This window comes from Olea europaea, chromosome 17, assembly GCF_002742605.1.
Source record: "Olea europaea var. sylvestris chromosome 17, O_europaea_v1, whole genome shotgun sequence".
NCBI classification, from domain to species: domain Eukaryota; kingdom Viridiplantae; phylum Streptophyta; class Magnoliopsida; order Lamiales; family Oleaceae; genus Olea; species Olea europaea.
Window position 1 is genome coordinate 2,395,812 of NC_036253.1, and position 18,273 is coordinate 2,414,084.

The 18,273-nt window shown below is 35.6% G+C and overlaps 2 protein-coding genes across 4 annotated transcripts; both read right to left on the bottom strand.

Annotated features, from left to right (window-relative positions):
• Positions 1-1,352: 1,352 nt before the first annotated feature.
• LOC111365510 (E3 ubiquitin-protein ligase Topors) lies at positions 1,353-4,947 on the bottom strand. The gene is made up of 5 exons (XM_022986065.1): positions 4,406-4,947; positions 3,792-3,929; positions 3,595-3,652; positions 2,526-2,779; positions 1,353-2,043 (listed from the first exon to the last, which is right to left on the bottom strand). Exons 1-5 carry the CDS (start codon positions 4,945-4,947, stop codon positions 1,974-1,976), a joined length of 1,062 nt encoding a protein of 353 aa, XP_022841833.1. The 3' UTR covers positions 1,353-1,973.
• Positions 4,948-7,579: 2,632 nt separating this feature from the next.
• Positions 7,580-16,976, bottom strand: LOC111366027 (B3 domain-containing protein Os02g0598200-like). 3 transcript variants are annotated; one of them, XM_022986650.1, is made up of 7 exons: positions 16,370-16,976; positions 16,132-16,242; positions 14,918-15,014; positions 12,033-12,171; positions 9,203-9,530; positions 8,709-8,839; positions 7,580-8,142 (listed from the first exon to the last, which is right to left on the bottom strand). In XM_022986650.1, the coding sequence occupies exons 4-7, from the start codon at positions 12,129-12,131 to the stop codon at positions 7,882-7,884; spliced, it is 819 nt and encodes a 272-aa protein (XP_022842418.1). In that variant the 5' UTR covers positions 12,132-12,171; positions 14,918-15,014; positions 16,132-16,242; positions 16,370-16,976; the 3' UTR covers positions 7,580-7,881. The 3 variants fall into 3 exon arrangements, with proteins under 3 accessions (XP_022842418.1, XP_022842419.1, XP_022842420.1); XM_022986651.1 differs by having other exon boundaries at positions 16,132-16,262; XM_022986652.1 differs by lacking the exon at positions 14,918-15,014.
• Between the last annotated feature and the right edge of the window lie 1,297 nt (positions 16,977-18,273).

The following is an 18,273-nucleotide window of genomic DNA, read 5'->3' on the forward strand; positions in this document are numbered from 1 at the left end:
CAGACTTGAATGAGTTACCCGAATCAGCAATCTCCAGACCCAGCTTTTTCACATGTTCATCAACTGCCTTAGACCTTGTATCCATGACTATCGATTGCCCGGTATAATATGTCTGTTCTGATACCACTTGTTTGGTTGGAGCTCAACTTCAACCAAAATCAGTTAATTTCCAATCGAAATGAGAAGAAGAAGAACACTAGAAGGAGAAAGAAGAGGGAGAAAAGCAGAACACAATAAGAAGAAGACAGCAGCAGAAAAAGAAAAAGAAGAAGAAGAAAGAAAGCAACAAGAAGAGGGTAGAACCAGAGAAGGAACGAAGAAGGGGACAAGGGGAGAAAACAATAACTGCAAGCCAAAGCCTCAATTTCAATTCATTCAACGACGTTTTTCCAAAGCTTTCAATACAACCTATATAGAACAAAACAACCTTCAAAGTGAAATGCTTAGGCTAGCCCACTATACAAGCCCAATTAAATAAAAATAAAACCAAATGGTCCAATCCATGACAGAAGACGAACAATTTTTGCCAATCGCAAAGCCTGGAACAATCGAATTGGGGGAGATTGTTGAAGGAAATTGATTTAGGGTTCACAAATTAGAATTAGGGAAAATGGGTTTCATGATCATGTTTTGTAATTGAAATCGCATCCCTCATGACCCGAGTTTCACGCCATCGGTTGCCACATGGACTGTCGTCAAGCCACTTGAGATTGTTTCAAGGACCATGCTTGCACAAGCATGTTGTACACCATGCCGTGTACAACCACCTTAATCTTTGTTTCAAACAGTAGGCGTGCTGAGTGATGGATGGAGTGCGCATTTGTAAGTTCAGTGACCGTTCAACAACAAAACAAAGTCCAATGACTATAATGTGACATTGTGCTAAGTTCAGTGATTAATGAAACTTTTTACTCATCTTAGGCTTCAACAACTTATGTACCTCCGAATTTCCTATTCGAAATACCTATTTGAAAATTTTTAATTTAAGTAAAAGTTAACAATGAATTTTAACCACATTTTTTATGGGACCCACAACATTTCATCCACTTTTATTAAAATTTACTAAAATTTTAATTTTAATCCCCATCAAGCTGAGACCAAATATATGACTCATGTAATCGAAAATGTCAATGTAAATAATAAAATTTATTTTCCTGTATTAAAATACAAAAATGACAATTCAATTAGCATTTTTATCAAATTCGCTGAAATTCACATGCAATTCTATTCTTCCACATTGATAACTTTGGTCATTGAGGACTTCAAGTGAGAACTGAAAACTTCACTTTTAAAAGTTGATATTCCAATTCAGTCGCAAATTTCCTACAATAAATTACCTAAGAAATATTGAAAAAGAAAAAGGTAAACAGAGAGTAAAATTTCCTCGAGCAATATTGTTCCCTATAGTTAATTTTTTGTATTGGAGTACAGAGTAAATCAGTCTTGAAATAAAGGCCATGCCATTCCTTATAAGGAACGATATGGCACCAAACTGGACCTGGCATAATGAACGGTATGGACTATTAAAGAATAGTAACTTATAAGCTTATTTACTGGTAATTTGGTACTCTCTTTGGAGTATACATCAAGAACTATAAAAGAAAAGTAACTTATAAGTAAGGCTAAATGTCAATTTTATTCAACCCATGAAGCTCTCGTCCAGATGAAGTCTTGCCAACCTTCAATGCTCAGCGTCGCTGCTTCGAACTGAAGGAGAGGTCCCCATTTCGATGGCCACCCTGTTAGGTTCAAAGTAGTATTTTATCAATGCATTTTTGCCTCGTCTTGATGTATGCTTCTATCATGAATACAGAATCTTCAGCTATTTTGGATTAGCTCCAAAACCTGAGTCTTCCCCAACAACAACGTTGTATTCTTCAGCCTTTTATGTTGAACGATGTATAAATCTCTGCACAAACTGATAGCCTCCATTGAAGTAGAATCAGGCAGTCTAGAGCGGAATTCCATCTTTCTTAGTCCAATGCTTTGTATTCTACCACAGTATCATATGTTTCCATCGAGAAAGAGCTCTCTGCAAAACATCTGCAAAAATGTATTGGGACCTTTTTCCATTAGATTGTATATATGAGCAGAAGAAGAAAACTTAGATACACTCAAACCTACCCTGCCGGCATCCCCCTCCCCCTCACCAAGGTAAAGATAGAGAAGGAAGAGAAAAAAATAAAATAAAATTGAAAAGTTAAAACACAGAACAGAGTGGAAAGGGAAGATTATAAACAAATGAAACACAGCCAACATGCACACCAATCGACAGCTATTTTGGGTCAGGAATCATAGATCTGTTCAAGAGTGAGTGATAATATCTCGTAGATTTGATTCAGGATAACTTCCTATTTATTTTCTAACAAACTGTATATGCTAAGTTTATTTAGATACCTCAGCACGATAAAAATGTCTATCAAATGAGCCATTTTCAACAAGAAAAGATTCAGTCTTAAAGATAGTTTCGTAGTACTGAATAAATCTGAAATAGGCAGAATGATAATTCTGTGCAGATAATGTACCTAAGTTCATGCCAAAACATATCTGTTTGCTCATGAAGAAATGGCCGCAGAGATGCAAGAAAATCATCTTCAGTGCCCACTTGTTCTGGAAAGCCTTTATGCTTCTTTTCATGTCTTGAGAAGAAAATCGAGGTGGCAACATGTACAATGATGGTGGGATCTGGATCCCCAAGAACAGCCTGCAGCTCCCTCTGTATCCATGGTTCTATTTTCTTTAGTATTTTTTGTTTTATGCCATTATGCCCTTCCATTTTCTGAAAATATGAATTAGGGTGAAGTTAAAAACGTTTACATCCATTTATTGCAACACCATGGGCTACCTAAACTCAGTTATTGCATCAATTCCTACTCTCCTTACAGGAAAGCTTGGTCTGCCCAATTGAAAAAGAAAATCGCATTTAAACAAATACTTAGATCAGTCTCCACAAACATTCTTATCTAGTCACACATCAACTTCGCGTCATAGTTTAGAAAAAAATTGTACTGAGCAAAGAAGAAACTTCGCTTAATAGCTTTGTCAAATGATCTACACCCTGTTTCCGGTATCAGGGTACAGGGAGAAGGAAATTATTCATTTTCAGCTCCGGTAAGAACTTCTATTGGGTTTAATTTTATCAGATGACCAATCTCCAGTCTAGCATATTGATAAACTCTTCAGGTGCATTTAATTGCCAATATTTTCCATGAAAAATATGTTTTTTTCACCCAAATTTCTATTTGTGTGCTGTTTGATTGCCATTTTTTTTCCATGGAAAATATTTTCCTACTTTTGGTCACGTAATCATATTTTCCTCAAAATCTAGGAAAATATTTTTTTTAGAGAGAGTAAGATTTTATTTTCTAGAAAATTCACTCTCTCATCTACCCACCAATAAAAAAGGACAAGTATAACATTTTTTTAGGTTAAAAATTAAATCAATCAAACACATTTAATCGATAATTTTCACGCAAATAAATTCTAGACAATTGAATTACCTAGAATTTATTTTCTTTTCATGCAAATTCCATGATTGCAATCAAATGCACCTTCATGAAATTGAAGATAATAGCCTTGGCATATTGCATGTACCTGAACAAGAAATGTCTTCGAAGAGAGGGGAACAGCTTGCAACCTCTGCTCGTATATACTATAAAAGACCATATAATCCAATTATCATACAAGAAAACACAGTGAATCAACAAAAATTATCTTTGAATCATTTAGCTTCACTTACGATAAGCGCATATTTCAGAAACATGAGATCATTTTGCAAGGCAATATACTACCTGGCACGCCACTGTTTGACTCTTTCAGCAATAATATGAGGGTGCTCATGACCTTCATGTCCAAATGTTCGTTGCCTTGGCAACGACCTCACTCGAGACCTCGCATTTCTTGATTCTTCTCGGGATCTCGTAATTAACCTGAGCAAGATTTGGGCGAGAAATTGAAACAACAGAAATGTTTTCAAATTATGTGGAGCTCTATAACAAAAAAGAAAGAAAAGGAAAGAAAATGCAGATGAAAAACATCCCTTGCGTTATATTTCAAAATGAGCTTCTTGTTAATTGTTTTATAACAGTTTAAGGGATATATCTCCCTGCAAAACATTTTTTTTTTCTAGTAACCAATATTTCCCTATCCAAAAAGTTTACTTTAAATTCAACTGGATAAAAATACAATATTTCTAATACCACAAACTTAAAAGAATATACATTATTCATTAGAAGAATAGGATGATTATGCTAAATTACACTGCTTTTTAATTATTCTTTCCTTAATTCATCTAAAATTCAAAATTCAATCCTCCAATCTTGTTTTCGTCCAATTCAATAAAATTCCCGTAATGTATTTCAAATAAAACTAAAAAATGCAACATAATTAAATAAAAATAATTAACCTTTGTTCGAAAAATTGAGTTCTTCGTCTCCGGAATGCGTAATCATCCCGGAAAGTCAAATTTACCCTTTTATCCTCCCCAGACGGCAATAAATTTTCTTTCTCAAATTTCCTAGAAGAAAGGTTGATTTTGTAGAACCAAGAATCGAAATCCGTGTTGCAAAGAGGGCACTTTCGCTTCAGGTCGCTCCACCTGCGGATGCAGAGGGTACAGTAGGTGTGCATACATGGGATAACCACTGCCGCATCGCGAATTTCCACGTGTCTCAAGCATATTGGGCACGATTTTCCGACCACCGATTCTGCGATTCGCTTTGAAAATGATCTTCCATGGGAATCCATAAAGCGAGACTGGGTCAATAAGCGACTCGGCGGGTTTTTATTGTATTCGAGTTCTAACTGAGCAGACAGTCGAGATAGACGAAGAAGAAGAAGGTTTACCAGGAAATTGCACATTTGGTTCCAACCTTTCAAAACTATTGCAGATCTATCCCAACCTTTTAAAATAGCACCAAACATCTCAATGTTTGAGGAAACGGTCATAGTTCGTCCCAGTTGACAGAATCTGTCCAATTTGACCGTTAAAGTGTAATGAAATGACAAATTTGCCCTCCGTTTGGGAAAAGTAGACCCACCTATAAAGGAGGGAAATCAACCACCAATTTCAGCATCTGACCATTCACGGCCACCTCATAAAAGTACAATTCAACGATCAACATTGCCTTCAACCACTTCAAAATTGCAATCACCGTATACCACCATCGTCACAAAAGTAAAAGAGAGCTTCACGTGTTTAATAGATAGGTCATTACAAGGCAAAGCACCTAACACAAGGCCAAATTTAGAAAAGCAACCAGGGGGATAAGGCCAAATCCAATTCCAAAGGACGAGACTCACATTAATAAAAGCACATAGCAACAACAGTCGCACATGGCATAATTAACATAGAACTTATCTCAAAAACTTCTAAGACATTATATAATGTGTCCAACAATCAAGCTTGATAAAATGTATACTTCAATTACCAATCTAGTGAGTCAACGACAAGCAGGAGCACCAATTAAGAATACTTGTCCTTAATGTAACGTACATACTCGACTAGTATATGTTATTCTTTTGGGATTATCCCACGACAATAACATTAATTTGATGGATTTAGTCACCACTCTCTCAAGTGTTCAAGCTCTAATCAAGTCCGAGGTTGGATATTATGCGAGGGGAAAAAATTTATAACTAAGAGGTTAAGTATTACTCATTTCAAAATTAAGAACAAAGGTTTCAAATTTCTAAAATCAAATATTTATTAAAATTTATTTATGATTTAATTAATTAATTACATATTTTATTAATTAAATAAAGGTTACACATCTATACATTTTGGTGACAAATTAACGATTTAGTTAGTCACATATTATTTTTCGATCGCAAATGAGAATTTGTATGTCATAAATTATTTTACGGTTACAATTCAAAAATTTTATAGATCACAATTTATTCGTCGGTCACAAATCAAAATTTTTATTATAAGTCACAACTTATTATATTCTCACAAGCTATCAACTTATTATTCAGTCACAATTTATTTATCGATCACAAATCACAAATATTATAAGTCATAACTTAAATTACAATCACAAATCATCAAATTATCTGTAGCAAATTCAAAATTTTTTAGGTCACATTATTTCTCATTGGTCACATATTGTTTATTGGTCACAGATTAACTAATATAATGGTCACAACCAACCAAATAATTTGTGAGCACTACCAACACTTACGACCATTATCTCACTACTACCATCAACTACTCCACCACCACCTCAAACAAATCAATGCATCACAGAAAACACCACCATATCGTCGCGCTAGATTCATCACCACGAAAAAAATTATTACAATCACCGTCATGACCACAAATCGAGACCCATTAGATTCGCCACCGCCACTACCACCACCACCACTTGGATAAAAAAATTGATGATTTCAACACCACTACCACCTCCACCACCAACAGTCGCCCATCTCTACCATGCTACACCGTCATGACCAACCAAAAAATTATTAAACCTACTATCACCATAGCAGCCTCCACTACCACTACCACGACGACCACCAAAACGACCACTGCCAACAATGCACCACCACAACCACATGCATCCATCATCGCTAAAGCCACCACCATCTCTCGACAGCAAAACTATTATCTCAACTACCACTGTCACCAACAAAATCATAGCCACCACCAAATCCAGTATACCTTCGCCACCCTTGGATCCAACAAAGCCACCACCACCCAAACACCACCACCATGAGCACCACTACCACCTCAATCCCTATCCAACAACTGAAAACACACCCAAAAACCCATATCAGATTACGGATCTACAGATCCCAACCACGATGCATAACAGATCTCGACCACGGCGTACAGCAAGGCTGAATCAGCAATGAGCGTCGCTGCAGGCAGCACAGCATGCTGCAATGCGGTGCCTAGCACCATTGCACACAACCATCACCTCGCCATCACTAGAACTAAAATGCTGCTAGTTGTGTATGGTCATGTCGAAAGCGTCATTTGCGGCGCTTGCCTCCAGTGGTCGGCGTGTGGATTGCCTTCATCGATGGTGGTTGTGTGCAGCTTGGAGATGGTGGTTGTGTGCAGCTTGGTGATAAAGATGAGGTGAGAGAGAATTAGGATTTGGGATAGAAATTGTGTGGTAGATGAATTAGCTTTTGAATTGTTATAGTTAGTAAAAACATTTATTTTATATATATTAATTAATTAAAAAATCTGATTTTTAAATAAACAAACTTTGAATCTGATTTTTTAAGTTGGATCTTAACACATATAGATATGGATTGATGTAATTTCCCCTCACCGAAGAGTTAGTCACCTCAGGCCCACAAAAATTGAGGGCACAAAAATCTGAACAAAATTGAATAATACAATATACAATTTATTGAAAATGACATTAGAGTACGTTATATATAACATTTGAGGCACTAAAATTCCAAATTCTTCAAGGTTATACGTAACACTTAGGTAATTGAGATTTAGAAAATAAGCAAAGAAAAACATCGAAACTTGTACTATCACAAGATTAAACAAATAAAAAAAGCAACTCGTGCTTGGATGAAAGGTGCATCAAACGGCATTTGCTAAAGAGATTAAAGCTAGTGCAAAAATCAGAGAGTCGATTTTCAACCCAAAATGTAGAGAAAACTTACTAAGCCAACATGCAAAATTTTAGCTAAAACATGGGTCCATACACGAACATAGTGCAGTTTGAATGATCCAAACATTGTACAAAACACAAACAATTGTCCAAACACCAGCATCCTCTCATACCAACGATCCAATTACTAGCCACAAAATACTAAACTTTTTATGAAATCTTCATAACCAGTCCAAGGTTCCTGTTTACTGAAATTTATTTTAGCCATGCAAGGCATGCTTCGTCGACACATTTCAAAAGACTAAACAACTGGTTTTTTAATAACATCGACCCTGTAGATGCTCCCCCGAATGCTTTTTTCATGTTTAAGTTTGCATGAATCTCCTGTCTTGACATTGTTTTTTTCACAAAATTGTTTCCAGCCATCTGAAAATGATGTAATGCTGAATATGGTAGTCTGAAGCATTGGCCAGAGTCTGCTGGCTGAATCTCTAAGGTAGACAACCAGCCCGTGCCCTCCCTCATTTTCTCCTTCAATTGGTGGAAGAAATATCGGTAGTTCCTGGTCACGTATGACAACAATGTTAAGAAATCAAAGCGTTCAGGTGTAAAAAGTATCTCAGCGCACAAATGAAAAGAAACAGTTGTTGAAAATTGTTGTCTTTTTGTACCAGTCGACCATCTTTAACTATGCAGTATCATCAAATGAATATTATTCAAAGATACAAAGTACTAATAATTTGTGTTTTTAGCTTTTAATAAACCATGGTGAAAGTATTGATTTCTATCATTCCATTGCCAAAATCTTGATGCCACATCTATATCTACCAAATTTCAAGACCTGGATATGACATCCGATTTCATTATTTTAAATTTTGGAGGAACCCACATTAAAAGGATGGAAGTCCAAACAAATTATTATGAAAACCTAAAGTATGTGAAAGTTACTCAATTTGCGTTTACCAATTACTATATGATTGATGACAAACAAATGGAGAGCATGCATAAATATTAAGAAGAATAAGAATTCAACTTCCGATCGCATCAATTTTGAGATACAGGGGGAAAAAGTTGATTTTTCTGTTTTTATGAAAGAAAAGAACTTTAGTTTAACAAGTAGTGACATACCAGGTACGATAGGAATTTCACTTCCAGTAAAAGGAAAGAGACTGCAACATCTGAGTCCAAACCAGATGACATATCTTTCATGGCTTGTAAAGCTACCTGTGCAGATTTCGTTTCCATGTTTGGCACTTTTCCTGTATCGTGTCAAAAAATTCCATGTTCAACTAACAAGCTCAGCTCTCTGTGTTGATGAAAATTTGCTGCAAAACATATGCATAGACATGCCTCTACACAAGAATTAGAATAAATGATTCACTAAGGCTCAAAATGAAGAAGAAAGAGCAAACCTACCTACCGTTCCCCCACCTGTTTGGTTTGGAAAAAGTCTGGGACGGATCAATCGGAGTTAAAACAAGACACAAGACAGTGATGAAATGACACAGAAAGTCAAACTCTTATTAACTAGGTGCATGCTAATAATTTTTTTCTTCTTAGTAGTCCACCTATAACATGCCATAGATGTGTAAATAAAATTAAAGTAACAAAGAAGTACATACCAAATGGATTCTTCAGCAAGATCTTTTCTTGACCCTGCCTAGATTTTTTCTTTTCTATACCCCTTCGACTATTAAAATTCACTATTTCCCGTCCACTTCTTCCATATATTCGAACATCAAAGTTACCACCCTTGATGTAGGAGAATATCAAAAGATGCCCAACCTCTAGACCATGGTCTATTGCAAATTCATGCCATCCCTTCTTGAATGCCAGGTAACCATCAATACTGGATATTTTTACAGGCCACTGCCTCCCAGTTGAATCCACCAAAAGAGTGTGTTGACCAATAAATTGTTGCACTTTTTGAACAAATATTGGTGGCAAGTACTGCAAATGAATTACAATTTTTCAGACAAGTGTATACTCCCAAAGGGAATCTATCATGAAATGATTTTTGTACATAAAAACTAGTGTACCACACATCTGATCTTAGGTGATCAACTTATCCTACATTAGATTATAACTCCAAATTTTGAAGACAAACGTGAAAGAGGGGAAGAAAGCAGATCAAACATAGTTATTGGAAAATTTTCGCATGGGGTGACTCCTTTTAACAGGATCAGAAAAGCATTTCAAAATTTCGGTTTCATTGGGGATCCCAAGGTTGAACATCTCGATATTAAGCATACGTATTATTTTTTATCAAGACGAACATTTTACTCATTTATAGTTGAAGAATTTATGTTATCCTGATAGCTTTTCCATGAGAGTGTGCAAACATACTCCAACTTGCCCTTTTTTCCTAGTCTTAACTGTGCTCCTTTACAATTGGACGAAGCCAAGGTTAGGAAATCAGCCTAGATATGCTCGAGTTTGCATTGAACATGGCATTTTGGCTGAAAGACACCATTGAATTTGGATTGTGTATGTACCCAACGTCAAAGACGAGGGATATTGGCAAGAATTTGTTATGGGAAAATTCCAAAATATTGCTTGAATTGTAAACTCACAGGGTACTCTGCAGATTTTTGCAAAATCAAGAACCAAGACCTATACCGAGGAGAAATTTTTTTTTTGAAGGAAAATAACAAATGGCAGGCAATATAGGCATTTCAAAGCCCCTTTCGATGGTGGAGCATGGAGGAGTGAGCAAAAGCAAAACTCGTTAAAGTTATAATTTCAAAGAAACCGAAAGATGGCTCTGTGGAGATAAATTAACCTTCAATCAATAATCAAAACACAAAGTTAAGCAATATCAATTGATAATCAGAGAATGAACACTATAAATTCAATAATGGAATTGGCACCAAAATGGATTGTACAGGGCTCAGATCAAACCCAAACCATAAGGCAACTCCAACAGCAGACTATCTCAATGAATTTCACACCACAACCACATAGGAATCACCAAGGCAGCCAGAGGTCACAAAGGAGCCAGGGACAGATTCAAGGCCAGGAAAGGAAGCGCGGTCAAACAGAGACCGGATAAGGCAGCCGGAGGTCAAAGAACCAAGGTCACAAAAAAGAAGCTGCACTTTCTCTCAAAGAGAATAAAGGAAACCATGTGTATGTATTATAATATCTACAAAGGGCCAAGTAAATAATATATAGGTGATGCTCCATGTACATCAGGATGTCCATAACAGTGTTCACCCCCTCACATAAAGGGAGATCCACTTCGAATAAAATATAATTTATCCAAAGTGGGTTCACTTCCATGTAAGTGGGTGGGCACCATTATCGACACCGCATTACATACAAGTAGCATATTCCATAATACACATAGGTGCCACAAGAAATAAGTTAAATAACCAAGTGGGTCTGGCCTCGCACATAATAATTATTCACACAAGAGTCTTGGCTCCTCTCTAGCAATTGGGTTGCAAATTGTGGTTTTGGTCAACTTATTAATTAAAGATTCAATAACGGACTTCTAATGAAGCCTACGAATATTATTTCGACACGACTAGTCGCAGTCTCGGGTTTATTTGGTATCAAAATACCCAACAGGCTCTTTCCCCTTGGTGGCATGAGGCATAGCAGAAGGCCTTCCGGGCGGCTGAAGGAAATGGTAAAAGAGGGAACGCAAAAATTTGAAAGGTAACTTGATACATATGGAAAAAAGGCCGGCGGAGGTTGGTCATGAGTCTTCAGTTAGGAATGGTCTGATATGAGCAATATATGTAACTGGACATGGAAACGTGTTACAAATCTTTTTCGAGGCCAAGGGAGTATAATGAGACACCTATGAATGTGAGGAAGCTATAGATTTTCCGAACATGAGGTTCCATAATACGTTTACTCAATCTCCTTCAAGTAGAGAATCTTAAAGTGAATAGGAGCCAAAAAAAAAAAAAAAAAAAGCCTACGGTAACCTTATGATTACGAGTATGGCTAGATCATATATAGTGTAGGTTTTTTAACTTATAAATTTTTCTCACCTATATATAAACAAGATAAGTTATTCTCTTCTACTCATTTAGCTAAGATTAGGTTGAGAACCTTCCAAAGTTTGTACTAACTTTATTCTTTTTTAATAAAATATGACATCCCTAGTAGTTTAAATAATAATAAAAATATATGTATATAGCCCGTGTTTGAGACCCATTATTTAAAACTAAATTTTTCCATAACTCATTTTCAATCAAACATTCTTCCAATAAAATAATCTTACGCGTAAACCTAAAATTTTAACTATACTTTCTCCTAAAAAAAAATACTTTTTACGAAATTCATTCTCGAAAAATGGGGCTCAAACACGGGCATGGAAATGAGAGGCCAAAACTAATGATTGTTTGGAAAGTTATCATATAAAAAGTTATAATTATAGACATGTAAGACATGATAAATTATACAAGGATATAGTAAAAAAGAGAAACAATGTGATACCAAAACATCTGAATAGCCATCGCCGAACATTATTTTGAAAAAGCGGAAAACAAAAGGTGATGGATTTTTCTTCTTTTGACTTTTACTAGTGCGAGCCATATCTTTCCTCTTGTGATAAATCCTCTTCACAGGGCACGACCTACATATACGTGCATACCATTACAAAAGGTTCAAACAACTAATTATCACTGAGAGGAAATGATATGTCAATAGGATCAAACATGAAGCTTAGAGGATAAAATTAATCAAATAAGGAGAATAGTCATTAATTCATATATATGTTTACAAAGTAGTGTTTGAGACAAATAATTCTTATTTTCCCAATAAGGATTGATACCGCAAAGAAGTGAAAAACGATAACTTTAAATGAAAAATTACTTGTCCCCCAAATAGAATATACAATGAATTTAATTAATATTCTTAGAAAACAAAAATTCAAAATTGAATGACATGAAAAGATAAATAAATAAAAACTCGAAATCGAAAGACCAAAAAAATCTCAAAGAATGCCGCATCATTCAATGATATATATATATACACAAACACACACATATGTGTGTGTGACCCCAAATTTTTTAAACAAGACTAAAATCTAAGTTGTGTGGAGCTTTCATTATAGAACCAGAGAATAATCACTTCAATTAAATTGTGCCATAGCAATGTGTCATATCACCATTCACACATATCATATCAAAAATCCAAAATTAAATAACGGGATAAACACATGCACCTCAACCTTACTTAATATGTTGCTTTCGGAAAACTTTGACGATGAAGAATGTTTCTCGATGGAACCCGAGGCTTTAAAACCTGGCTTTCTTCTTTTGAATGAAATTTTTCCGTTTGGAATGTGTGTGTTTGTTAATTGAGTAAAAGACGGAATTGAAGAGAGTTTGGTCATGACCTTTGTGAAAATTTATTACATATTAATTGTCAGGTCAAACATTAGGTAAGCATTTATTACAGTCCTTCATTTGGTTTAAAAAAAAAGAATAATAATAATAATAATACTTTTCTGCAAAAAGGTATGCATGAACGCTTGAACTTGGATTGCTTGTTTGTACCTCCATTCACCATACCACATTGCAAACTTAAGCCAAACTATGATTAAGCTTCAATTTCCTACATTGGCTAAGCACAAGGCCCATCTATTGGTAGGGTTCATAATGCCAAATTATCAAATTTAAAAGACAGACATAAAAGCACGAAAGTTTTAGGACGACTACAACTCTTGCCGATGATAGGCATTCTAGATGACAATTAATTGGTGGAACACTTATCCCAACATTTACAATGGCATGTCAATTAATACTACTTGATTACCACCTATACTGCGGGTTATTAGCAGCTATAATAGATAGCATGTGGCGGAAAAGACATTCAAGAAGCTAAACAAGTCCAAGGGAAAAGAGTCCCCTTAAGTAAAATGGACAAGTGTAGGTGGGAGTCTCTTTCACGATAGTTGAAGCAAGAGAAGGTGAGGGCCTCCCTCTAACTTGGCCATAATCGTCGAGCAAGAGTTGGCCCCCTCTATCTCTCTTTTACCCAACACAGTCGAAGGAGATAGGTGGATCTTCCAAGGCCTGACCATCTGAATGGCGTGCTCAGGTCTGATAGGTCAGCAGTTGGCTGTGGGCCAACTGATTAGACTTGTGGTGGGATTGGGCATTACTCGTTCACAAAGAGTGTAGGCCCATGGTTTTTTTTTTGAAGGATTCCATTTACTAAAGCCAATCCAAAAATTGCCTATACTCAATAATAACAACAAAGCTTTCAAAATTTTGCAGCAAACAGCTTTGAAAATAGAACCAATTATATATCCTCTTCTTATAAATAATTGCAGTTGAAAATTAAGAGACGGAAACTAAAACCCTATAAAAGAGAAAAAGGAACAATGAAAGGCTTGAGACATGAAATAAATCTTTTCCTGGGAACGATATTTGCTCTCAATATTTGAGATGCATTAATATTGGTTCACCAAGCTTTAAATGAGTTTGCACAAAACAAAAGGTGAAAACTCATAAAAGCAATACGATCACAACGAGCCCAGTCTTAGATGCTCATTTGCTTTGTATTACAATGTAAAATCTTCCTTGTCAAAGAAAAAACTTAATTAATGCAGAATAAATAGTAATGGCAAGAGTCCGGACATATTATGAATTTCCATCGTATTACAGGGGCATGAACAGTAGGTTTTGCCTCTATGAGCTGCAGCAATACGCTTTGTTCATTTGTCTCCATCACAAGATCCCATTTTAGTTCACATCTATACACTTTATTTTTTTCAGCCAAGGCTACTTCATTAACTGATGCAAAAACAAGGAAGCCATCTTTCTTTGTTTAAAAACACAGAGAATAAACACAAGCATTCATCGGACCTTGTCTTGTCCTTTCCATGATATGCAAATGAAGATTTGTTATTAGTGCTAGTAAATACTTACAGTCCACTAGGACTATGGATAAAGAAGAAAAGAAAATTTATGTATTTCAATAAAAAATTTGGCATCTTGTATGAGAAGACAATTTATTCTCAACGGTGTACAACTCCATCAAACAAAATCATCATGGAAGTCGACTATTTAAGTGAAAACTAAAATAAAACAATGTAAATTTTTAGGACATGTGCATATAGAAGTGACTCAAGTCAAAATCAGCTAAATATTTTGTTAGATAACCATTAGTGTAAATATTATACTAATCTTCTCTTTCGTTGTGCTTATTGTCATCCAGGTTGAGTTTCTATTAGTTTTTTTATTGTGTTTTGATATTTTAGGACGAATCCCGTTGTTGACAAAAATGATGAAAAAGAAGAAAATACACGTGCAATGAGAATAAGTAAAGATGGTAGAAAATTTGTTTTTAAGTAGGGTGAGCCATTTGCTTGCCTGATCTAGCAGGAACTGAAATGAAGGTTTGGTTGCGGATATTTTTGTTCGAGCCACCTATGAAAGAGGAAAAAAGAACCGCTGCAGTCAAGTTTCTCTGCAGCAAAAATTATTGTTGTTAGTTTATGGTACAAATCATTGTAATCAATGATTTATTGGGAAAAAAAAATTTCTTTTGCTTTCATTACAATAGAGTAAGGAGTAAGATGCTATCTCCTTCATACAAGAAAATAAAATCAGTAACTGAGCATCTATTAAATAAATTTTAGTTTTCATAATTGTACTTATAGAGAAAATTAATTAAGGGAACAATGATCAAACTAGTTAGAACTTAGAACCCCTATTGTATAGACTTAAGTAAACTCCGTTCATAGTGGTTACAAGGAAAAAGAGGGATAGTTGCTCTATCTCTTTCGGTGGCTCTAGCAATGGCAATTGCTGAAAAAGATTATGTAATGCATTCGGTGTCTATAGGAAACAAGAAATAGTTTGTTATTAAGTGTTATCGAGAAAAGAGAGCTCAGCCTACTCTAATATCTCACCCATACCACCTTTCTCAAGGCCTAACCTAAAGGCTTTGTTCAAATATAAGTCTTTCAATATTCATGTGCTCTTTCGATGAATGGTGCACTACATGGCAACTGGTACTGGAGAGAAAAAATGTCAGTGCATCCAAATGTAGAAAAAAACTTGCTAGGCCATCAATGTAGATTTCACTGCTAGTAAAGGCGCCTGTGCAGGTTTCATTGTCATGTTTGGCTCTTTTACTGTAGTGTGTCAATAAATTCCATGTTCAATTAACAACCTTCAATTGCACGTGTTCACGAGAATTTTCCACAAAACATATGCACAGACATGCTTATACGCAAGTATTAGAATAAAACATTTCACTAAGGCTGAGAATGATAGAGGAGCAAACCATAGACTCACTACTCGATGTTGGGTAAAGACCAATGCTACCTCTCCCATCTTGACTATTAACTAGTTCTATCTTTTCACCTACCATTTGCCCACTCGTATAATCTGGGAAAAGTCTGGGATGGACCAATGGAAGTCAAACAAGAGAGTAGATGAATTGACAAATTCTTATTAACCGCTATTAATGACAATAAATGAGATTTTAGCTTCTTATTCTTCTTAGTACTGCAATGCTATTAATCTACCTACATAGTGCCACAGATTTTAAACCAAGTAGGTAACTAAGAAATACAAACCAAATGGATCCTTCAGCAAGGGGGTTGTGACTGAACAGTCACGATTCTTGGGTATCAGAGCACACCCCCGTCCAGTAATCTCACTAGTGCCTGTAGAAGGAGCTTCATTACCTGAAGAAAAGAGCCCATCACTGCCTAATTTATCAGATGATCAAATGGTTAAAATATAGGGAGAAAGAAATGAACAATAACATAATATTTTAATACTGTGACAATAATAAAAGATACGAAACAATACCTTGAAGTACATTGTTTTTCTCATCATTCTGAAAGTTGGAGAAAAATTTTGACTTGCCTTAAGCATGTTACTATCTTGATCTGTTGCAGATGTACCAGAATGAACACCACAAGCCTGGCCACTAACATGATCCAGTGGCTCCATTGGAGATGACCAGAAAGAACACCACAAGTCTAACCCTAACATGATTCTCCAGGCTCTGTTAAATGCCATAGATCTAGTCTCCTTACTTATCTGGGAATCATCCCCAACTATTTCTCTACATAGAGCTTTCTCAACTTTACTGGTGTTGGTTACATCTTCCCCATATCAAAGACTAACAAGTCACATAAATAGGTTCTGTCATCGTTTTGATTGTATCCAGCATTTCTTTTGAGCAAAATAAATCCATTATGTGTTGTCATCCGCTTTTTAAAAATCATGGAGGAAAACTATTCAACAGTTTTGATATCACCCCTTTTTTACTATTTCTTCGGGTAATTTATCATATCTTACGTGCCTATATTTATAAGCTAAGAAGCACTGACACGGACACGTTGACACGCGATTTTTTAAAAAAGTTCCAACACGATATGTTTTCGACACGTTGATTAAAATATTAATTTTAACTTATTTTAATTTAATAATCTAAAATAATAATAATTTTTTTTTACATGAAGGGTGAAATGGTAAAAGAATAAAATCTTGCATGTTACTTTGTTAAAGAATAAATAAAAAAAAAAAAAAAAAACATATACTATCAAAATAAAAATAAAAATTGTACACTGTAGTGACTGTACGGTACATTTATGTGTCTGACAGCCTTTAATGTGTTCTTCTTTCTTCCACCGGTTGTCAGAATATCACACCATTTTTTTCTTTCTTTCTTCTTCATTTTTTCTTTACTTCTTCTTCACTGTTTTCCTCCAGCCCTCCAACACGTCGCAAGGAAATCCGACACGCGTCGGCGACGTGTCGGTGTCCGATACGTGTCAGACACCGACACGTCGACGCCGGCAACGTGTCCGTGCTTCCTAGTTTATAAGTTTCTATATGACAACTTTTCAAGCTAAAGCACTATTCTCACCCACTCCATTTCTATAAAAATTAGAAGCTGTTGTTTCAAAACATTATAATATTAAAAGTTATGTTTTATTTGCCTTCGTTCCCTCCACTATGTTTGTCTTCAAAATCTGGAGTTCCAATATGATGTAAGATAAGTTCTTTACCTAAGAATAGATGAGTGGTACGCTAGTTTTTTCGTTCAAAAATCATTCCATCATAGCTTTCCATTGGGAGTATCCACTTTTTTAAAATATTTATATTTTACTTGGAGTACTTGTCACCATTATTTGCTCAAAAAGTACAAAAATCGATTGGTCCACACACTCTTCTGCAGGATTCAACATGGAGACGGTGGCCTATAACAATATCACTATTGAAGTTTCCTTGGCATTCTAGAAGAGATAACATGAATTTGCACAAGATAATGGTCTAGATGTTGGACAACTCTGATATTATCCTACGTCAAGGGTCGTAACTTTGACGTTTGAATATATGTAAATAAATAAATAAAAAATGTGTGAAAGAGTAAATTTTAATGGTCAAAGGAGTATAGCAAAGAAAGATTTAGACAAGGTTAAGAAAAAGTTGTACAATACAAACTAGCTCATACGGTTGAAATGCAACAGGGAAACCTAGTTCAAGCATTGCGCTTGCATCTAGCTCGAAATTTTAGCATGACCAAAGACATCTTATCACAACAATTCCTTTCAATTCTCGTAGTGACTTAGGAAGGCTACAACCTATTCCCAATTGTTGCTATTGGATGTCTTTGGCCATGTTGAAATTTCAAGCCATATGCAACCGAAGTGCTTGAACAAGGTTTTCCCTATTGCATTTATATCGAGTGTCTGAACCGGCAA